Below are 18,387 nucleotides of genomic sequence, written 5' to 3'. Positions count from 1 at the left end.
TCATTATCTCAACAGAACAGTCAGGCAAGTGGATATAGTGAATCCAACAAAGCAGAATAAAAGTAAGCGATATTCAAACTCAGGAACACTGCGTATCCTTCAATGTCACGTGGACAGACAGTTTAGTCTCGTTGATTACGTCAGAGGTAATTGTGTCATCAGAATGGTTTGCGCTCTTGACTTCACCATGTCTAATGGAACACCGTTGACCAACAGTTCTCTGCACACTATGGACGATGAGAAGGTACGTAGGCGGACTTTGTAAGGATTATGGTTTGAAAATGGCTCATAGAACGTGCTCTGTGTTGTGCATCTTGAACTAGAGCGGTTTTCAATCGAGTGTCGTAAAACCATAACCAAAGTAATTACTCTGGCCAATCACAACAGACGTAAACAGCGCTGTGAACCAATCAGAATTCAAAGCAAATACATGTAACAGGCGTCAAGCGCGGGAAAATGCGTGCGAGCGAGGCACGATTGGATGAGAAAGTGGCGCGAGTTTTGTCAACCAATCACAGAGCGTAGTAATACAAAACCAAAGCAAAAGAGCAATTACTTTCGACAATTAATTGAAAACCGCTCTAAAGTGTAATTTAAGTGTAGTACTTGTTGTACATTTGTGCTATGATGCAAATGAATAAATAAATGAATAAATAAATAAATAAATAAAAGAAAAAGAAAAGGTTTGAACTAAAGTTTATTCACAAAGAATAAACACTTACACAGAGACGAGTACTTAACGAATACGAAATGAAAATGCGAAATGTACAAAGCACATGTTCCACTTTACATCGTGAATAAATTAAAATACCGATCGTACGCATACATTCCCTAAGAAATCAATTAGTAGGTCAGACACTTCACTCTGTAACCAATTTAAAGAAAGAACGCTGCAACCAGTACCTACGCCGCCGAGCTTGGCACTAGTTGCATTTTCAAACAACAACACATGGACTACATCCTCTGTTCCATGCAAATACCAAGGTCAGAAAGGACGCCTTAAATTTGTCGTTAATTTTATCATCTTCTAGCCTCACATTACAATGCTAGTCTTGTGACGATATGTTTCTCTTTGAAATACGGTGTTTTACTTGTTTTCCATTGACAGGTTCCAGTGCTCTTGTTAGTGCTAATAAACTGCAAGAGAATATGAGTAGAAAGTTCTTAAAAATGAATTTGTAACGCAAGTGCCTGCTTTAATCACTCTTATTACTTTTAGAATGAGTACGCCCAAACCCTTGAGTCTGTCGGGAAGGTATTAACAAGCTTTGGACAAGATATTAAAATTCCAGCTTACGGGTTTGGTGCCCAGGCTTCCTCGGCTGGCCCATTGCCTTATATGTTTGCTCTTGACAGCGAGGGCGGACAAGTCGAGCTGGACAATATTGATGTGAGTATTGTCAGCAAGCAGTGTTTAATCATGTTTATCTCAGTACTTCTTTTTAGCCCGGCAGTTTTTAATTGTAAATGACGTCCAAAAGTCGCCTCGCACTTCACTTTTTCACAAGTATACATATACCAGGGCATATACGATTGATTCCAAACTTCAGATAATACCATCTCTAATCTCTTAGGGCGTTTACTTACGGCTCTTGTCTATATTTTTTCACATGCAATTATCAAGACATCTTAAGCCTCGTGCACATCGTGGGGACATAACGACATAACGAAAAGATCAGTTTTTTTTTTTTCGTTTTGCTTATGTCATTATGTTTCTGCTACGTCATTATGTTATGCTGTTCCAATCTGTGACATAAAACATCGGCATGCAAACACAAGCAATTTCATCACTGCTCAATGCAAAGCACCACACTGGTCCGAAGGAAAATAAACCAACCAACTCAGCTGGGAGATCAATTTATGAAAAAGATAGTACTGAGTCGTATCAGTCTATCTGATCTATTACAATTTTTATTTTCAGTTTGCAGTCCATTTCCACCCTGGCCATCTACGGCCAAAGATAATTGACACTAATTTAAGTAGTCATAGCAAATCTGCACCATTGTTTTAACGTTTCGACGACAAAAACAGGTGACATTAGACAGATTAAGGATTACGTTTACGGCAAACGGCATAATTGACCAAGTGACCTGTTTTCCCTGTATTTGCCGCTCGCTGCTTTCAGTTTCTCAGTTAATTTAGTAGTTCTGCGTTAGCATCAAAGGTCACAATTATTTTGCAATCAGTATTCTCCTCAGTGTACTAGTTTTTTCAAGAAAACATAAACGCGAATTTCATGTTTGCCGTTGGCCTTCAGGACGCGATTCTAAATCTCCGGCCAATGTCTCTTTTGACCGCGAATCATCATGTCTGCTCAGTTCCTCGATAATTGATAAGCGTTGCATCTTTCCTTTTTACCGCAGACTGTTATAGATGCTTACTGGAAGCGGCTGGAAGACATCAAATTGGGGGGACCAACTTATCTTGCGCCTGTCATCCAACAGATAGCGGAATACGCCGAAAAAGAATTATCCCAGTGTTCTCAGCACTATACAATAGGACTTGTTATGGTTGATGGCATCATTAATGATGTGGAGAGTTTGGTTGACAAGTTGATTGACGTGGGGAATCTACCAGTTTCCATCGTGGTTGTGGGTGTTGGACCTGCGGATTTTAGATTAATGGTGAGATATTTGTTTTTACCGTTAATTTTCGAAAGAGATATAATTAACAATTATTCCACGAGCGCATGTTGGATATGAGATGATCACAGAGTGGAATACTTGTGTTATTAAAAACAATCAAGGGATATTGCTAGATCTTGTTGATTTCGCTTTGCAAGAACAACCAGAAGACAATTTAATGGTCGCTATTCCTCGAGCATGGTATAATGGCTCATATAACATGGCCGCAAAGCCAACGGAATTCCTGGAATTACATTATACAGTGCTCCAGTTTTTGATAATTGTATATATGCCTCATAAATGAGAGCGTTATGCAACAACGCTTTAGGTCATATAAGAGAACGGGATTTATTATATTTGGCAATGGCAATTACGCTACTAGCAAGTAGCACAAGTACATGCAAAAAAAGACCAACGATAGTTGACGCACATTTACCCGTCGGGTACCTATTTTATAACACCTCTCTTCTACAGGAAAAATATGGAACTGCAAGGTGTAATCATTGTATTGTTGCTGTTGTTGTGTAGGATGAGTTGTTTTCAAAAAATAGAAGGCAATTGAGGTCAAGGGAAGGGAAGAAACTGGCACGGAACAACACAGATTTTTTGTCACTAAGAAGACACGCCACAAATCCAGGAGTGAATGATTCAATGGTATGCTACCCTTTGTTGTGTTCTTTTGGAATAAAAATCATTTTCGCTCCGGGGAGAGGAGGGTGAGGAAATGGTAGTTATAATAGTTTGTATCGTAACTGGCTACCAATACTGTCGAGACATAGCCAAACCATCGCTGATGATCTTTTTTAGGGTACCCAGCAAGAAAGTAAGTTTTCACGTATTCATTGGCTTCCTGTTGAGACTGCGAGAGAAAGTAAATTAGCCATCAGTTTTTAAATGAGCTAGTGCCACAGTGGGCATCTTCCACAGTGTTTACTATCTTCGAAAGACCACTCACTCGTTAAAACCATGGATATCAAAGTAAAGTACCCGTAATTTATTTAATGTCAATAACACGTGGAGTGTTTGCACAATCTTCCGAGCCAGAGGCTCATGATAAAGTGCTTGGCATATTAAAATCTTCTCTTCAGAAACAACTCCTGCTCGTAAATCAGTGACTTCTACTCAACACATTTTGAAATCATTTCTTTCCTATAGGCTCGTGAGATCTTCGCCAACATCTCTCAGCAGATTGTGACATTTTTTAAATCCAAAGGAATAGTTCCCAATCTTCCAACGAACACAAACATTAATAAGGCCTGGGACAACTGCAACAACGTAGCGGATCAGCCTGCAAGTAGACCTTCTTCACCACGAGTGCGCAAGATTTGTCAGCTGGCCACAGCGAGATGCCCAACGTGTGGCTCCGTTATTGAGCACGAAGGGATCGACAAGATGCCACTCACGTGATTCAGAGGCCTTCTCTCGTATTCGGAAATGTTCGTAAGCCCTCGGGGTACCTTCGCTTCCGCTGCGCGCGTCTCACGTTATGGGTTCACGGACGAGAGTCTTCGGGGTGTATATGGAAACGTTACGTACACCGAATTACTTTTGCTGTCGCTGCGCGGCTAACGTTTATAAAGTATTCGCTATACATTCGCGGAAATGTTCGTAATTCTTCGGAATATCTTCGTTAGCTCACGCAGTGATGGTGATCTTGAGAGCAAAGTTTTACGAAACTGAACGCTTTGTATAATCCCACACTGATGGTGTTTTGAAATAAAAAAGGAGTTTTTGTGCGGTGAACAATAAGTTTTAATGCCCGTGTTTCAATTTGTGCGTTTTTTCCTCTTCTATTTCCCTGCTCAATACCTTTGAAGGGAATGCTCACACATCGGATCCCATTTTTTTTTTAACAAAAGATTTCCACCTTAAACATCACAAGACAGTTTCGAATTTCATTCACAGACCTGTACAACGTTTATAAACGGTATTATAGAGAGATACTGGGAAACGTTTACCACGAGTAAATCAAGCATAGTGTAACTCAAATGTGTTAATCTCTCTTTATTGCTTGAAATACTCAATGTGTCTGTTAAATACAAAGATTGATTTCCGGATAAGGTTTCACGCGCTATTTACACTTTTCGTTGTCCACTCCATCCTCATCACACGGTATCATGCATTAACAAAGCCTCTGTGCGAGGACCATCCAGAATAGGCTCCACCTCTCCTTGGTCACCAGTCTCTTGCTGCTTTATCTCGGCCTGTTCTAACAAGCGGGGACCTGAGACGGCAATTGCCACTGCACCAGTTGGGGCCGTGAGGAGAATAGACAACACGGCTATGGTTAGGATCTACATGGTGTAGCAAACATGGAAGTCAGTATTTTATTTGGAGTGGATTCCTGAGTTGCACAGGGATCCCAGCCGATACCATCAATGCTGCTGGTCACAGGTCTCCCATCCATATCCCAGTATCAATGCTACAGAGACCAAAGCTACAGCTAAGAGCTAGTTTTTCTAAGCCTTCTGTTTTGTTCTTTATTTACCCTCGATAAATAAAGTCTTACCTTATACCTTTTCTTAATTGCAATCGGATAAATAAATTACTTTACGTGTAGCATTCTGAGACTTACTTCATTACTTAATAAACAACTTAAATCACCTGAATTCCAAGTTCCTCTTGACGCATTCCAGCAAAGCCTCGTTCGCGTGCAATGTCCAGTGACATTGAGCCTATGGCGGCCTGGAAACGAGAGAATTACACACTTTGAAAGGCCTATGTTATGCTAGAGGTTTTTTTTTTTGTCTAAGGGTTTAAGCAGTGCTTAATATAACAATTGAAGGCCCTCCGTACACCATATGCCTCTGAGCCACGAAGGCTTCAAGTGAATTCAACCATTTTCCCCTCAAGAAACACCGGGAGATGGCTCAAAGCTTCCACGCTGCATTCCTCTTCCAGGGTTCATTGCACACGACATTGTAACCATTGCACGCGATAAAGTTTCAAACGGGAGTCCATCTCTAAAAGCGAGAGTGGGCGCGCGTTCAATTATGGGATCGTTGGGGAGAGGAGGGCCTCACTGCATCCCAGACAAAGATCTTAACATGTCGCCGAAATATCCAGTAACAGAACAGGGGGGGGGGGGAGGGGGGGGGGCGAGGAGGCATACTAAGCCCCCGCGCGTTGAGTCACATGTAAATTGTTTTGCATTCGCGAAAGTAGTATCTTCAGTAGCTTCGGGAGAAATCTTTCTTGTGCTGGAATTACATGGATTCAAATTATAACACAAAAGTGTCCTTTAATCTCTTTTCGTCAGGATGAAAGATCTTTTTAAAGAGGGAAGAAAATGCATTCCTCCTTATGCGCTCAGTTGGCTTGCACGCGTCTTTTCAACCAACGATCCTATAGTTCAAAGTTTGCCCACTCTCGTCCCAGGCTACCAGCTGTTTTCAAAGTGGGCTAGACTACGCCATCATCCAGGTTCTACCTCGGAATGTTGCATGCAGACCTTTGGGGATAAACTAGCCTGCGAGAAAGCTCTCGGGGAAGAGGATGGGCGGGGAGGGATGAGCACCCTGAGCACCCAGTGAAATTTGGAAGTTAAGCGCGATGCTGCGTGCAGTGTTTTTTGTCTGCTGTTACAAGGCCTCCAGAATGTACGTTTTTGTCATGTGATTTCAAAGACATAAAGACTCCAGATATGTCTATATGAAATACATGTAGGTATAGAAAAACCTCCAAACGAACGACGAAAATGGTACAGGTATGCGGCATGTTTCAGTCATCACAGGAAGCTCTCGAAGATACTGGCATGCATTCTTACCTGAACTGTAGCTTTTGGTGACCATGCAATTGCCACGAATATCTTGTCCCTGATACTGAGATTGTTTCCAGAAACCACAAAAAAGGTAACTATCAGTCTCACTACCATTGCTATGGTGAGCAAACCAAAAGCCTTGCCTAAAAATACACCCAAAACAGAGACATCAGTCCAGGTGATATGATTGTCTAGGCCAGACTAGACTACATGTGTAGGGCACAAATGAAAGTTGTGCCGCTAGCACCAAGGACACAGATGATGGATCAGACAATTAACTCTGCAGTGTGTGTTAAAGTGCTAAAGTGAAACCATGAATTTTCCACGGAGCGTTAGGAGACTGCACGAGGCACCGAAAAAAATCTCCCACCAGGATCACTTCAGCACTTTAACGAACACTGCAGAGTTAATTTTCTGATTCATCATTACTAAACACATGCTTGTGACATGCTTGTGTTCTGTATCGGTTTTTTGTTTAACCCAAAGTGCGCATGGTCATTCCGTGGTGTCATGGATTTACGCTGAGAGGTGAGCAATGAAGGAATGTCCAGGCACTAGCACGGGATGACCTCTTGCATTCGGTTAACACAGGGTTACCACCACGAACAATCCCAGGGCTCCAATAGACCTTATTCGCTGTACAGTCAACTCTCGCCTTGCGGACATCTCGCTATTACGGACAACCCGATAATACGGACAGGAGCTAAAACCTCGGCAAAAATATATTACAGACGTTTGACTGAAATAAATTCCCGCTATTTCGTACTTTCGCTACTAAGGACACTAACTCAGGATCCCGAGGGTATCGGGACCACGAGTTGAGTGAATATGCTAATTAGGCATCACAAACCACAATATATTCTCAGGAGAATCGATCCTGTCTTTTTGGAAGTAAAAAAAAAAAAAATGCATACCAGCGTGAATATGACCAATTCTAAAATAGACTACAGTCAACTCTCTCGTAAGCGACCACCCCTGGTGCACGACAAAGTGGTCGCTTACGAGAGGTGGTCGCTTACGGGAAAGATCAATAAAATAAGCCTAATGCTGGAGTGATAAATTAATTACCTAAAAATATTACCCTAGCAGCTAAAATTAGGCAAATAGAAACTAATTTATTTGATTTTTTCACATCGATTCATTCTTCTGACGAAACTTTGTGTAACATTTTGGAACAGATCACTGTAACAATTCCCATTTACCTACAGATCTAATTATAGTAATCTTCTCTGTCTGTAAACTGTCAGTTATCGGGGGTAGCGTCATTAAAAATCGAACTTTTGTTGCTTCTGAGTAACTATTTACTCAGATCATACGCGAATATGTTGGGTGGTCGCTAACCGGAAACGGAAAACAAAAGAATATGTCAAATTTCTGGCCTAAAAAGTGATCGCGGTCCCTTAGAAATTTGAGTGGTGGTCGCTTACGAGAGAGCTCTTGAAACAGTATTTAACTGAGAAACAAAACGGTTGTTTACAAAGTGGTCGCTTGCGGGAGGTGGTCGCTTACGAGAAGTGGTCGCTTTGAGAGAGTTGACTGTACTCCCTAGGGTAACGTCACATGATCTGTAATGGGACCACAAAACAAAGTAAGCGAATAAGGTCTATTGAACACGTTAAAAAATGACTTTTTTCATGGACGTTTGCAATACTTGCTCTGAGAAAGATAATTCTTGTCAAAATATAAGCGGGTTAATAGAAAAAGAATCTATAGATCAGTAAGAGACTTAGTTTCTAAACAAACTACGGTGCTGCATCGGTGGGGAGCAGAAACGAATGTTTGGTTAATCAGAAGAGTTCCTAAGGTAATTAAATATTTGGATTCGCTCTTAAAAGGGCTAATGCACGGCGAAACGTCAGCACTCGAATTTCTTTACGGTGGCGAAATTACCTCATCAACTGACTGTTGATAAAACTAAACATTCGTAAAACAATCTAGACTGAAAGAAAACTCGTCAGAAAGATCGAAGACAGATTTCTCATGTTGTTTTTCTGTTCACCTATAAAATCACAGTAAAAAGCTTTTTCGCCCCTTACAACTCCAAAAGGACTGCCACCATCACTTTGGGAATTAGCGTCTCTAAGGGGTCTGTAATGTTTGGATAGCAGCTACTTTTGGCTACCTGTTTCTTCAACAAAGTTCATCAGTGTTCGACATGAGAATACAAACAACCAAAACCAGAGAAAGAAACTTCAGTTGGCAGTGCAAAACGTTTCCTAAAAGTTATTTAGTTTCCAATACTAGTTAATACTACTTGGGAGTATAGACCATATTCCAAAATGGCTTTCATTTTAATATGCTCTTGTTTCCTTGGACGAGGCAAGAAGGGCTAATTTGAATGTAAACAAAAGAATATTAAAATTGAAGCCATTTTGAAATAAGGTTTATCAATCCAAGGAGGTGATTAGGTACCGCATACCAATGAGTGTACTATCCATGTACTCAACACTGACTTCAGCGCCTATCAAACCAAACAGCAGGGGCTGAAAGAACTCCCACACTATTGCCATAGCATCAGCGATGGGTGTCTGAAATGGGATCAAAGACATATGACTCCTACATCTGAAAACCAACATTGGAAAAAAGGGTGGAGAATTCTTCATTTTAAATGAAGGTCAAAATGAAATTACAATGTTTACCTAATAAAAAATTAACACAACATGCAACTGGTTATGTACTTCAGTCTTTCAGTAAAATGGTTTGGAAAACAAGTTGCAAGAGCCTCCTACACAGACATTCTTTGCGCTCGTCACGCATTAGGAAGGGACAAGTATTTTAATCCGGAAAATATGCCATTTGTTTACCATTTGGTTTTGTTCGAACAATTTCACCAAAGTCATGGCCATTGGTATCATGCTGTACATTTGCTGTTGGTAAATATATGGAAATTTACTTTTAACACATTGGAACCGTTGTCGATTCTTTAGGCTTGGTTATCTTAGGCCCCTTTTAAACCAAGCCATTCAATTTTTTTTTGTCTTTTGATGCTATTATATGCTAAAGTCCTTGTCTAATACAGGCAGTCTTTTGATTTTCCACCAAACGGTTTAACAGCACCAACCTTTTCCTCGTCACCCCAGCCATATGAAGCCACTGTAGCCATTACAAGGACACCCAGGGCTCCTGCACCCGAAAACTGCGCCATGTTACTGCCAAACACCGAGAGCAAGGCACAGCCAAGGAGAATCACAAATCTGTTGCAAGATCTGTCTTGCTGTTGGCAAATAAAGGACAATAATAATGAATGTGGAAATGTTGGATGAGGCATGTATAGCCCCTGGACCCCTATGCAGTCATTTTTAGAGGAGTCGTATTACCTTCCACAAGGATATGTTGTGTTTCCATGTAGATCCTATGCATACCTGGCTGATATCTTAATATTCTTTTGTTTGTATTCAAGTTAGCCCTAATAACCTCATTCTTGGGCTCAAAAACCAAACTGAGAATGTTTATACCTTTAACAAGGCTAGTAGGGTTAATTTGAATGCAGACAAAAGAATATAAGATTTATGTTACTGTGAAACTTAAGCAAAGATGCTTGTGATTTGTGGATGTGTTACTGGAACTCCAACCGATTACTTTTCCGGTTCAGTGGCTGCCCATCACTCACAGAACTCTGTGTTAGTCTTAACTGTACTTAAGTTGCGACAACACTTTTCAGCTAAATTGTGGACAACTGTTTTTTCTACTGTAACGTTTCTATAATTAGGCCATACAGATTGTGCCACCAAACTGGTATTTTAACATTGATACAAACTACTCTAACAAATTTACTGCACCTCGGTTTTGTTTGGTAAGAACCAGCATAAGACGCCCACCAAACTTCCAAATGCCACACCCATTAACAGCTCAATTGGACCTCTGAAGATGTTGAAGATCATGTTTCCTACAAACAAGTTCACCATAAAACCACTTTTTATATCATGGCAACTAATAAGGATCAAGAGATGATATCAATGAACTACCAAGACTGAGTATAAACATAAGGTTAATCACTTCAAAGTAAAAAAACAATAATAGCACTAATAATAATAATAATAATAATAATAATAATAATAATAATAATAATATTAATAACAATAATAATAATAATAATAATAATAATAATAATAATGATAATTTCAGAGGTACATGGTGCCTTAAAATTTAGAGTCTCATGTTAATAAAATCAGTCACGTATCACTACTCAAAAGAAAGTTACTGAGCAGCAATTTTAATAAGTTATTCTGTACAAGGTACTTCAAAGTTTTGAGTGTAGAGGAAATCCTAAAGTGTGACCTTTGAAGTATTGAAAGCAATTTACCAGTAATCCTGTGGTGTTGATTTGCTTGGAATATTTTGTAAAATAGCAATATTTTATTGAAAACATTCTAGGTTTGGCTCATTCTCAGAAGTAAAAGGCTAGATATACCCTTCTGCAACGAAATGCAAAATGTATGTACCCAAACATTCAACTGATTTTCGAACAAAAGAGACATATTTTCTCAATAGTGTTGATCCAACCAGTTATCAACAGATTTGATAGTTTCAAAAATGCCCTCCTATAAAACAATAATGGCCATTTTCTAGACCTTGAAATTAAAACTAACCTTTTGAAAAGGCAATACCAAGAAAAACCCCAAACAAACTTATGGCAATGACGTCATCAAAAGATGATGCTGCCATAACTAATGTGGGGATTCCCTGTTTGACACCAAAACCTTTCTGTTGCAGAGTGAGAAGCTGAGGGACAACAACAGCTGGCGTGACAGCTCCAAGAACAAACCTAACAAGAAGTAGATAGGGAACTGGTCATAACAAGTTTGTTCAAAGAGGACCCACCTTGTCTGGGGTAGGGAGGAAGACACCGCCTATCTCGTGAACATTACCAACAAAATTTTACTGGCTTAAGAATTTGAGTTGACACAGAAATATTCAGCTAGCAAGAGTCAGCATTGCTAGATAAATAAGAAAAGTGAGGTTTGAATCTCACTGTCATTTTTTTGCTGCCGGATAGAGGGGTGGCTTAATGCAATAAAGACACCATCTTTTGAGGTTGAGGAAGGGGGGCGCAGGCAGAGGCCATCATCTATTTTGGGGTTTGGGGGGTCCTGTTTGAGTATAGTCTTTTCAACCACTTCCCTAATATCAATAAAATTGGCAAACTATTAACATTCAGAGACATTGGACTTCTTCTAGCTAGGAGGGGCAAGGTTTCCTGACGGAATTGAGGCCACATGCAAAAAAATTGTACATATAGCCCAGTAACATCTGCATCTTGAATAAAGCATGTATGTATGCATGTATGTATCTGGTGAATCTGAGCTAAAACAAAGTGATCCTCAAAGCCTTTCATTTACTTGGCACCATGCCACTCACCCAAGCTGAAATCCCCAAAGCCATGGCATGTCAAGGAGAAATTTTCCAACAACAGCCACAGTAATGGCTTCCCCTATACACGGAGAAAAAGCCAAGCGAATAACAGTAAATTTCAATCTTCGTAAAGCTCCTGGATCGAGCTCCAGACCAGAACGCGTCAGAATAACTACAAGCGCAATACTTCGTAGAGTAGCTGACCATTTCTTGTCGATATGTCGAGCAACATCAATACCCGGCACGTTCCTGAGAAAGAAGCCAACGAGTAGCATGCCTAACAGAGACGGTAGAGCATCCTTTGAGAGTTTTCTTGTGAAAAAGCCGCCCAGAGAGGCGAGAACTATGACGATAAAAATTCCGAAGATATTGCCGCCCGGTAAAACATCACGACCCAGAATGGACCACAGAACTGCCCAGCTCACTAATACGATGACACCTTGTGTTAAGGATCGTCCAAAAAGACCTGAAGGAGGAAGTTTTAGCCCAAAACGCTGTATAATCTTTGATTTTTTGCTAGTTACGGTAGTTTCTTCCACGCAGTTTTGAGCACCAACTTCGTCCGCCATGTTTGAAAATAGTCTTTCAAGTCGTCTTTCATGACAGAGTATTGATGCTGCTGACAAACTGCTGACCAACGAGTGGCTCCAGTAATTGAACAAAGAGTAATTTGTTTTTTTGTTTTAAAGATGCTTGCCTAAATAAAATATAAGATAAACTTTTGATTGCTTTACTTCTCGGATTAGAAAAATTAAACCGCAGAATAGCGCTAAAGTGAAGAATTAACCATCGTGCGAGCAGTCTGCGTGTGCTCTCGCGCGACAAACGCAGCTCGCAAACGTATCACGTGATAGTCGAATCCAACATGGAGGGACACATGGAGGTGTTTTCACGCGTTGTAAAACTCCAGCTTCCAAATTACCTCAAATCTTTGCCAATCCCCTCCACATTCGGCGGATTTATGAAGCTGTCTGGGAACGAGTGGGTACAACTTGTGCCTTTTGTGGTGTCCACGTCCGTGGTTGTGTACTTGGTAGTTTCAGCACTCCTGCCTTCCAAACAGCCGAAAAACCCTGATGAGGATTGGGTCAATAAGTCAGTCCAAAAGGACAAGGATAAAGTCGCTGATGTCATCGACATTGAAGACCTAGGAGAAAAGACTGCGTTTTGCCGTTGCTGGAAATCGAAGAAGGTTTGTTTTGAAACGCTGGACAAAGTTTCTTACTCTTCTAGTTTTTTAGGGGTTGTGGGCCGGGTGGGGGGGGGGGGGGGGGGGGGGCGCAGTCTCCCCGTTAAGTCCATTACAGGGAGTAATCCCCCCACCTCCCATCTGTGGCAACATTTGGAGTCTGAGCTTCTTTAGAAACCCAGGTAATGTGGGTAAATCTCATACATTGGGAAAAGGTGACAGGTGTATGTTCTGCCTGCTTGTCTGAAACAGAGAATTGATTTTGGCCAAAGTGTTGAGTTTGGAGTTGGACAGGGGAAAATATGTGATTCCAGAAAATATCCATACCTCCCTCAAGAATTTTTTTTTTTTGGTTTGCCCCCCCTCCCCCTTACCTCCCCCTGGAATTTTCATTCTAGCTTCATATTTTATCGAAAAGTTAAACGCTAAAAGATTCTTTAAAAACATTTTAAAAACTCTACAAAGTGGACGACGTCAAGTCAAAACGGTAAAAGTTAAAACAAGAATATACAAAAGGGAAAACAATAAAATATTTGTGTGTCCTATGGGTATACCCAAAGTAAAACAAAATGAACAAATAGAAAAAGAAACGAAAGTGTCAAGTGAAAAGTTTGGCGCGAATTGAGTCCCTTTGGGTGTTGAGAGAAGGCTTGATGTCCTTTATAAACAGCATCTCGTATATTAGGCAATCACTTGCTTCTGCATTTCTTTAGGACTTTAAAGAGGTGATAGATCTTTGCTCTTTTGTTGCCATGTTGTGTTTCAAGGTGTTTTCCGATAGCAGAATAACGGTGTTCACTAATGCGTTGGTGTAAGTGTTGGGCAGTAAACCCGGCATAATTCATATTTTCCTTTTAAGAATTTGGGCTTTTGAGATGCCCCTCCCCCTTGGAATTTCCAATGACCTTCCTTGGCGAGGGTATGGATATTTTGTGGAACTGCTCAATCACCTATTTTGGTCTGAAAATAGGTGTAATAAAGGCTGTAAAGAAGTAGGCTGCACACTTCCCACTTATTGGTTTTTTTTTTTTTTTCATTTTTTTAAATATAATTTTGGTACAATTATCAGCATGTTATTAATACTATTTTGACATGCATTTTATGTCAGCACCCAAATCTTTTTATAGTGGCCAAATTTTAACTCTGTAGATAAAACCAAACATAAATTTTGCAATTAATTGATAATTATTGTAATAAGGTTTATGAGCTAGAAGGATACTGGGCATCCCAGTTTTTATGAGAGATTCATGGAAATCCACCCAAACTGTTGAATTTCTCAGAGAGAACTTTCCTTCACAATGTCTACTTTTCAATTTCTAAGCAAAAGCCTTACTTGCAACTAGGATGGAAGTCTTCCTCAACTGCTGAAAGTCATAGACACAACAATAGCTACATGCACACCTCTAACTTGGTATCGCCATGATAAAAGGCACTTTGGACAATATACCAGGCTTAAAATATACCATCACATTTATTCCATTGCGTGTATGCCACACATTGACATTCAAATCCTAGCAGTATGTAGGATGTTTGTCACATGAACCTAGACAAGTAGTTTCATGGCCTTAGCTCCCACGAGTCTCCTGTAGCTCAGTGGTAGAGCATCCACACTAGTAATCGGAAGGTCTTATAGGAGCACTCGGATTTCCTTTTCCCGAGTATGCCTGTGTCACTCACTGAATAATACATCACTTAACCTCCTATTTTGTTGGTATGTTTTCAGTTTCCACGCTGTGATGGAAGCCACAATCAACACAACAAAGAAACTGGTGACAATGTAGGGCCTGTAGTGTTGAAGAGAGCGACCCCATCTTCATAAGAAGGCTGTTGGCAAGTTAACAGCAATATTATTTGTGTCAGCTTTTTGCTGTTTGCGTCAAGACTTGGTGTCATCATAATTACTGTAATAAACCTTTGTCACCTGGGGCCATGTTGAGTCTCAGGAATAAAAAGTGTTGTTTTCGCACAGCAGGCCTCGCCCAAAATGCAAATTCAGTGCAAGGCTTGCCTTGGAAAAACAAAGCTTTTTATTCTCTAGATCTACTCAACATGGCCACCAAGTGACAAAGGTCTATTGCATTTCCTTGTTTACCTTATGTGACTTTGGGCTGCATCAGTTTAAGACAACAACAGAAAAAAAGTGTTCTACAATCTACAAAATTCACTTGGGCTGGTCTGGCACTAATTTTAAATGGTTTGTTAAAAGATTTAGTATCTGTAGAAGTGTTGTAATGATCAAAATATTTGTGTGTTGTGTAAAGTGATGTACACTTCAATACTGTAAACTACATTGATGTGAAATTTAATAATAAATTGAGTTGCACCGTCTTTCAAGTATGCTTCGTGGAAAAACACAAAAACCCACCAATGGTTCCATCATTGAGTATCAGTGATGTTATCAAAATCATGTTTTAAAATCACATCAGCATGGCTGCTGGGTAAAGTCGCACTTTGCACATAGGTGGTGACTCGTGGGTGGAACAACCTGGTTTCCATAGTGATGCACCTAAAAGTATGGTACTCCTCCTGGATTGGATACTAGTCACTTGCTAAGGTCACTACTGTTCTTCTAGCATTTTGTTGCTGGTACCCATTGCCACGTGCACCTCAGTGATGACAATAATGTGAAGTAGATTTTCATGCCAAAGGACACAACATGACAGTGTAGCAACCAACCTAGTTTATGTTTAGTATACTGACAGCTTTTCTTTTCTTTTTCTTTCTTTCTTTTTTTTTCTTTTTTTTTTTTTTTGCAGCATTATTGACTAAAATGGTAGTGCATATGTGTAATCAGTAAACTATGTACTTGAAAACCAATGCAAAAAGAACAAAAGAAAACTGAAGGAAACAAAAACTGGGTTGAAATGTGCAGTAGGTGTGGCCAGGCCACTACCGAGGTGTGCCCGCACTCCTCCATTTCCTTTTAGCATCATTCTGCTGCAAAAGGCTGAAGGGGGACTCTTTTCAGCCTTGAAGGTGTCACGGCAAACCTACACTGGTGAGGTGCACTAAGATGTTGCTCATCGTAACCAGGGTCCCAAACTAATAAATATTATTGTGATAATTCCACTCAAATTTTGAAAAACATACTGATTATATCAAAAATACAACAACTAAATACAGTCGACTCCCAATAACTTGGACCTTCAAGGGAAATTGAAAAAGGTTCGAGTTATCAGGAGTTCAAGTTATCGAGGGTAAAATTATATAGAAAATGACCTGAAAGGAAAGGAAAATTGGTTCGAGTTAGCACGAGGTTCGGGTTAGCAAGGGTTCGAGTTATTGGGAGTTGACTGTATACAAAGTGAAAAACAGTTTACTACAACAACAACTTGAGTAAACTCAAGAAGTTTGGAGAGGTGGTGGGGAGAAGAACGTCAGGGATTTGGTGTGGGGTGGAAAATTGCCCCATTTCCGAGGTGTTATAACTTATTTGTCGTTGGCATCTCAACAGAACTGAATGTCAATCACTGGAAGTTGCTTAATATAACCAAGGGCTTTAATAATAACAATCAGCTTTGTATATACAGGCTGCTCAATCAGGCCAAACTGTTCTCCTTATTGGCCCTGATACAAGCTAAAAATTAATATAATTTATGTATTAAATCTAAATACAGTACAAGCAGTGGTATATAAAAATTATAAATAGCACCTTGAAAACCTGAATAACAGTTAAAAAATCAAAAAAAGCTAACTACTGCAAACTAGAAGGTCTAACAATTCAGCCCCAATACGATCAAGAACACTGAAGAATATTGAATATTGCCAGATTTCAGTGGAGATGCCCCTTGAAGCTCAACGAAGCTCAGTTGTATACGATTAGGCCATCACTCTCTCTCCCGCTTCTATATTAGAGAAGGAGGGCATGATAAAACTATTTCTGTACTCTCATGTTATTTTGAGAATTTTTTCTTGATTGGTTGAGAAACAGTGCTTATTGGTTAGTAGGAGACTAATTCGCGTTGTGTGCATTCCCCGACAACATTTACAAAAAAAAGGTAACGTTTAGACTGTTTATATGGCTTGTTAAAAAAAGGCGGTTTAGTTTACTGGTTTCATGCTTTTGATAACAAGTTTCGAAGATATCCGACGTAGCTGGCAGCCCTTCCGAGTTCAAGCCACATCTATGAGCCTCAAAATACTTTCAACCCCGTTGCTGGCTCAAGCTTGGGTACAACCAGAAGCATACATACATGTCTATAACAAAATTAGTTATACTTCTGCTATCAGTCTTTAATGTCGGCACTAAGATTGGACAGTTTGCTTCCAGACATAAGTTTCTAAATTTTAAAAATCGTTCACGTCAGCCAACGAAAATAGGAGAGCTTGTAAAACTGTGTGTATTGAAAAATGTGGGTGTTCCTTGGCGTCGCCGTGTAAATAACTGTTTGTTTCTGTTGTGTTCTGGAGCCCTTTCCCTTTAAATCGTTTGGACGATTGCAACACCGAGAAACTGCTGAAAGTGTTTTTTGAAAGTTATAAAAAACATTGCAATGTCACTGACAGTTAAAAAAAAAACAAAAAAAGAAAAAAAATCTGACACCACCAAATTGAAGAGCTTTCATTTACGTGGTCATGGTCTCATTTGACTGAATTTCATCTACAGACTCAAAAGATAAAACCGCATCAACTTATTCCAGGCGCCGGGGTGACCTGGGAGAGAATCTGATGGTTCTGTAAATTTTGTGTACAATGTCTAATTACAGTGGGAGAGGGGAGGGTAGGGACGTTGCTATTGTCCACCGCTCAGTGTCGCTCTTTCGCAAGCCTTGCAACAGGCTTGACTCCATTTCTTTGAAGAGCACCAGGTCAGTTGAATTGCAACTCTGCAGAATCTTGATTTATCCCCTCTACACTGATTTTGAGCTGAAAGTTAACGAGAAATAGACCAAAGTGAGAAAATTAACAAGAGGGGTCGTGCATGTATAGAGGGGTTTTGCCAGTTAATCATGATATCCGAAGCGCAAACCAGAGAAATGGGAGCGGAGCCAGTCGCGCATGTGTACAGCGGTGAAACGTTCCGCGCGGGGCGGTTGCCATCAGACTGACCATTTGTTTGAAGTAACGTTTGCAAAATACAATCCAGTGGTATTGTCTTCAGGGGGGTGTCAAGGTGAGCGAAAAGCCGAGGAAAAAGGTTTTATGTCAGCTCTAGTAAGTTAAGGAAAAGTCAAACAATTTCCGAAGATATAAAGAAGTCCCTTATCAAATCTGAGAACAATCAGGAAGTTTGGTATAAACGAATTTCTTTTCTTTATTTTTATGGTCAAGTTGAGCTAAGGTAACGGCGTTTTAAAAATGTCTACTTGGTGTCTGAGGTTTTTCCATCGAAGGACTGCTTATTGTCCATGGTCAATGAAAATTAGTTTTGTAATTAATTATATCTAAAGATCCGGGGCAATTTTTTCGCAATGACCTCCATGGACAGAACATTACACGCCCAAACCGTTTTAAAAACCCAC

At 40.1% G+C, this 18,387-nt stretch overlaps 4 protein-coding genes across 7 annotated transcripts in view; 2 read left to right on the top strand and 2 right to left on the bottom strand.

The window, feature by feature from the left end:
* The window catches only part of LOC146470198 (copine-1-like), a 15,501-nt gene extending 11,128 nt beyond the window's left edge, over positions 1 to 4,373 (top strand). For all 3 annotated transcript variants that reach the window (XM_085122272.1, XM_085122271.1, XM_085122273.1), the window contains exons 5-9: positions 16 to 244; positions 1,220 to 1,390; positions 2,364 to 2,624; positions 3,153 to 3,278; positions 3,780 to 4,373. In XM_085122272.1, the coding sequence (XP_084978398.1) occupies positions 16 to 244; positions 1,220 to 1,390; positions 2,364 to 2,624; positions 3,153 to 3,278; positions 3,780 to 4,031 (1,039 nt within the window). In that variant the 3' untranslated portion in view covers positions 4,032 to 4,373. The remainder of the gene's footprint in view (positions 1 to 15; positions 245 to 1,219; positions 1,391 to 2,363; positions 2,625 to 3,152; positions 3,279 to 3,779) is intronic.
* Positions 4,374 to 4,613: 240 nt separating this feature from the next.
* On the bottom strand, positions 4,614 to 12,320 carry LOC146470197 (sodium/hydrogen exchanger 9B2-like). The gene is made up of 8 exons (XM_085122281.1): positions 11,743 to 12,320; positions 10,974 to 11,149; positions 10,164 to 10,270; positions 9,446 to 9,598; positions 8,804 to 8,912; positions 6,391 to 6,527; positions 5,229 to 5,309; positions 4,614 to 4,918 (listed from the first exon to the last, which is right to left on the bottom strand). The coding sequence occupies exons 1-8, from the start codon at positions 12,303 to 12,305 to the stop codon at positions 4,730 to 4,732; spliced, it is 1,515 nt and encodes a 504-aa protein (XP_084978407.1). The 5' UTR covers positions 12,306 to 12,320; the 3' UTR covers positions 4,614 to 4,729.
* A 273-nt stretch (positions 12,321 to 12,593) lies between these two features.
* On the top strand, positions 12,594 to 15,213 carry LOC146470196 (CDGSH iron-sulfur domain-containing protein 2 homolog A-like). The gene is made up of 2 exons (XM_085122334.1): positions 12,594 to 12,928; positions 14,649 to 15,213. Exons 1-2 carry the CDS (start codon positions 12,602 to 12,604, stop codon positions 14,742 to 14,744), a joined length of 423 nt encoding a protein of 140 aa, XP_084978460.1. The 5' UTR covers positions 12,594 to 12,601; the 3' UTR covers positions 14,745 to 15,213.
* Positions 15,214 to 16,396: 1,183 nt separating this feature from the next.
* LOC146470195 (A disintegrin and metalloproteinase with thrombospondin motifs 2-like) overlaps positions 16,397 to 18,387 on the bottom strand; it is a 44,980-nt gene continuing 42,989 nt past the window's right edge. For both annotated transcript variants that reach the window (XM_085122235.1, XM_085122237.1), the window contains one exon: positions 16,397 to 17,791. In XM_085122235.1, the coding sequence (XP_084978361.1) occupies positions 17,658 to 17,791 (134 nt within the window). In that variant the 3' untranslated portion in view covers positions 16,397 to 17,657. The remainder of the gene's footprint in view (positions 17,792 to 18,387) is intronic.

The sequence above is a fragment of the Pavona decussata genome, unplaced genomic scaffold (assembly GCF_977016875.1).
Source record: "Pavona decussata unplaced genomic scaffold, jaPavDecu1.1 SCAFFOLD_114, whole genome shotgun sequence".
Taxonomy (NCBI): Eukaryota; Metazoa; Cnidaria; class Anthozoa; order Scleractinia; family Agariciidae; genus Pavona; species Pavona decussata.
This window is presented reverse-complemented; position numbering and strand designations above follow the sequence as displayed.

Bases quoted from the DNA above. Each gene is read 5' to 3' on its own strand.
- LOC146470197 (XM_085122281.1), bottom strand. From the start codon at position 12,305: ATGGCGGACGAAGTTGGTGCTCAAAACTGCGTGGAAGAAACTACCGTA. The intron at 6,528-8,803 runs GTATGCGGTACC...GTGTATTTTTAG, and splicing joins CATGGATAGTACACTCATTG to GCAAGGCTTTTGGTTTGCTC. The intron at 4,919-5,228 runs GTGATTTAAGTT...TACACCATGTAG, and splicing joins AAGAGGAACTTGGAATTCAG to ATCCTAACCATAGCCGTGTT.
- LOC146470196 (XM_085122334.1), top strand. From the start codon at position 12,602: ATGGAGGGACACATGGAGGTGTTTTCACGCGTTGTAAAACTCCAGCTT. The intron at 12,929-14,648 runs GTTTGTTTTGAA...GTATGTTTTCAG, and splicing joins GTTGCTGGAAATCGAAGAAG to TTTCCACGCTGTGATGGAAG.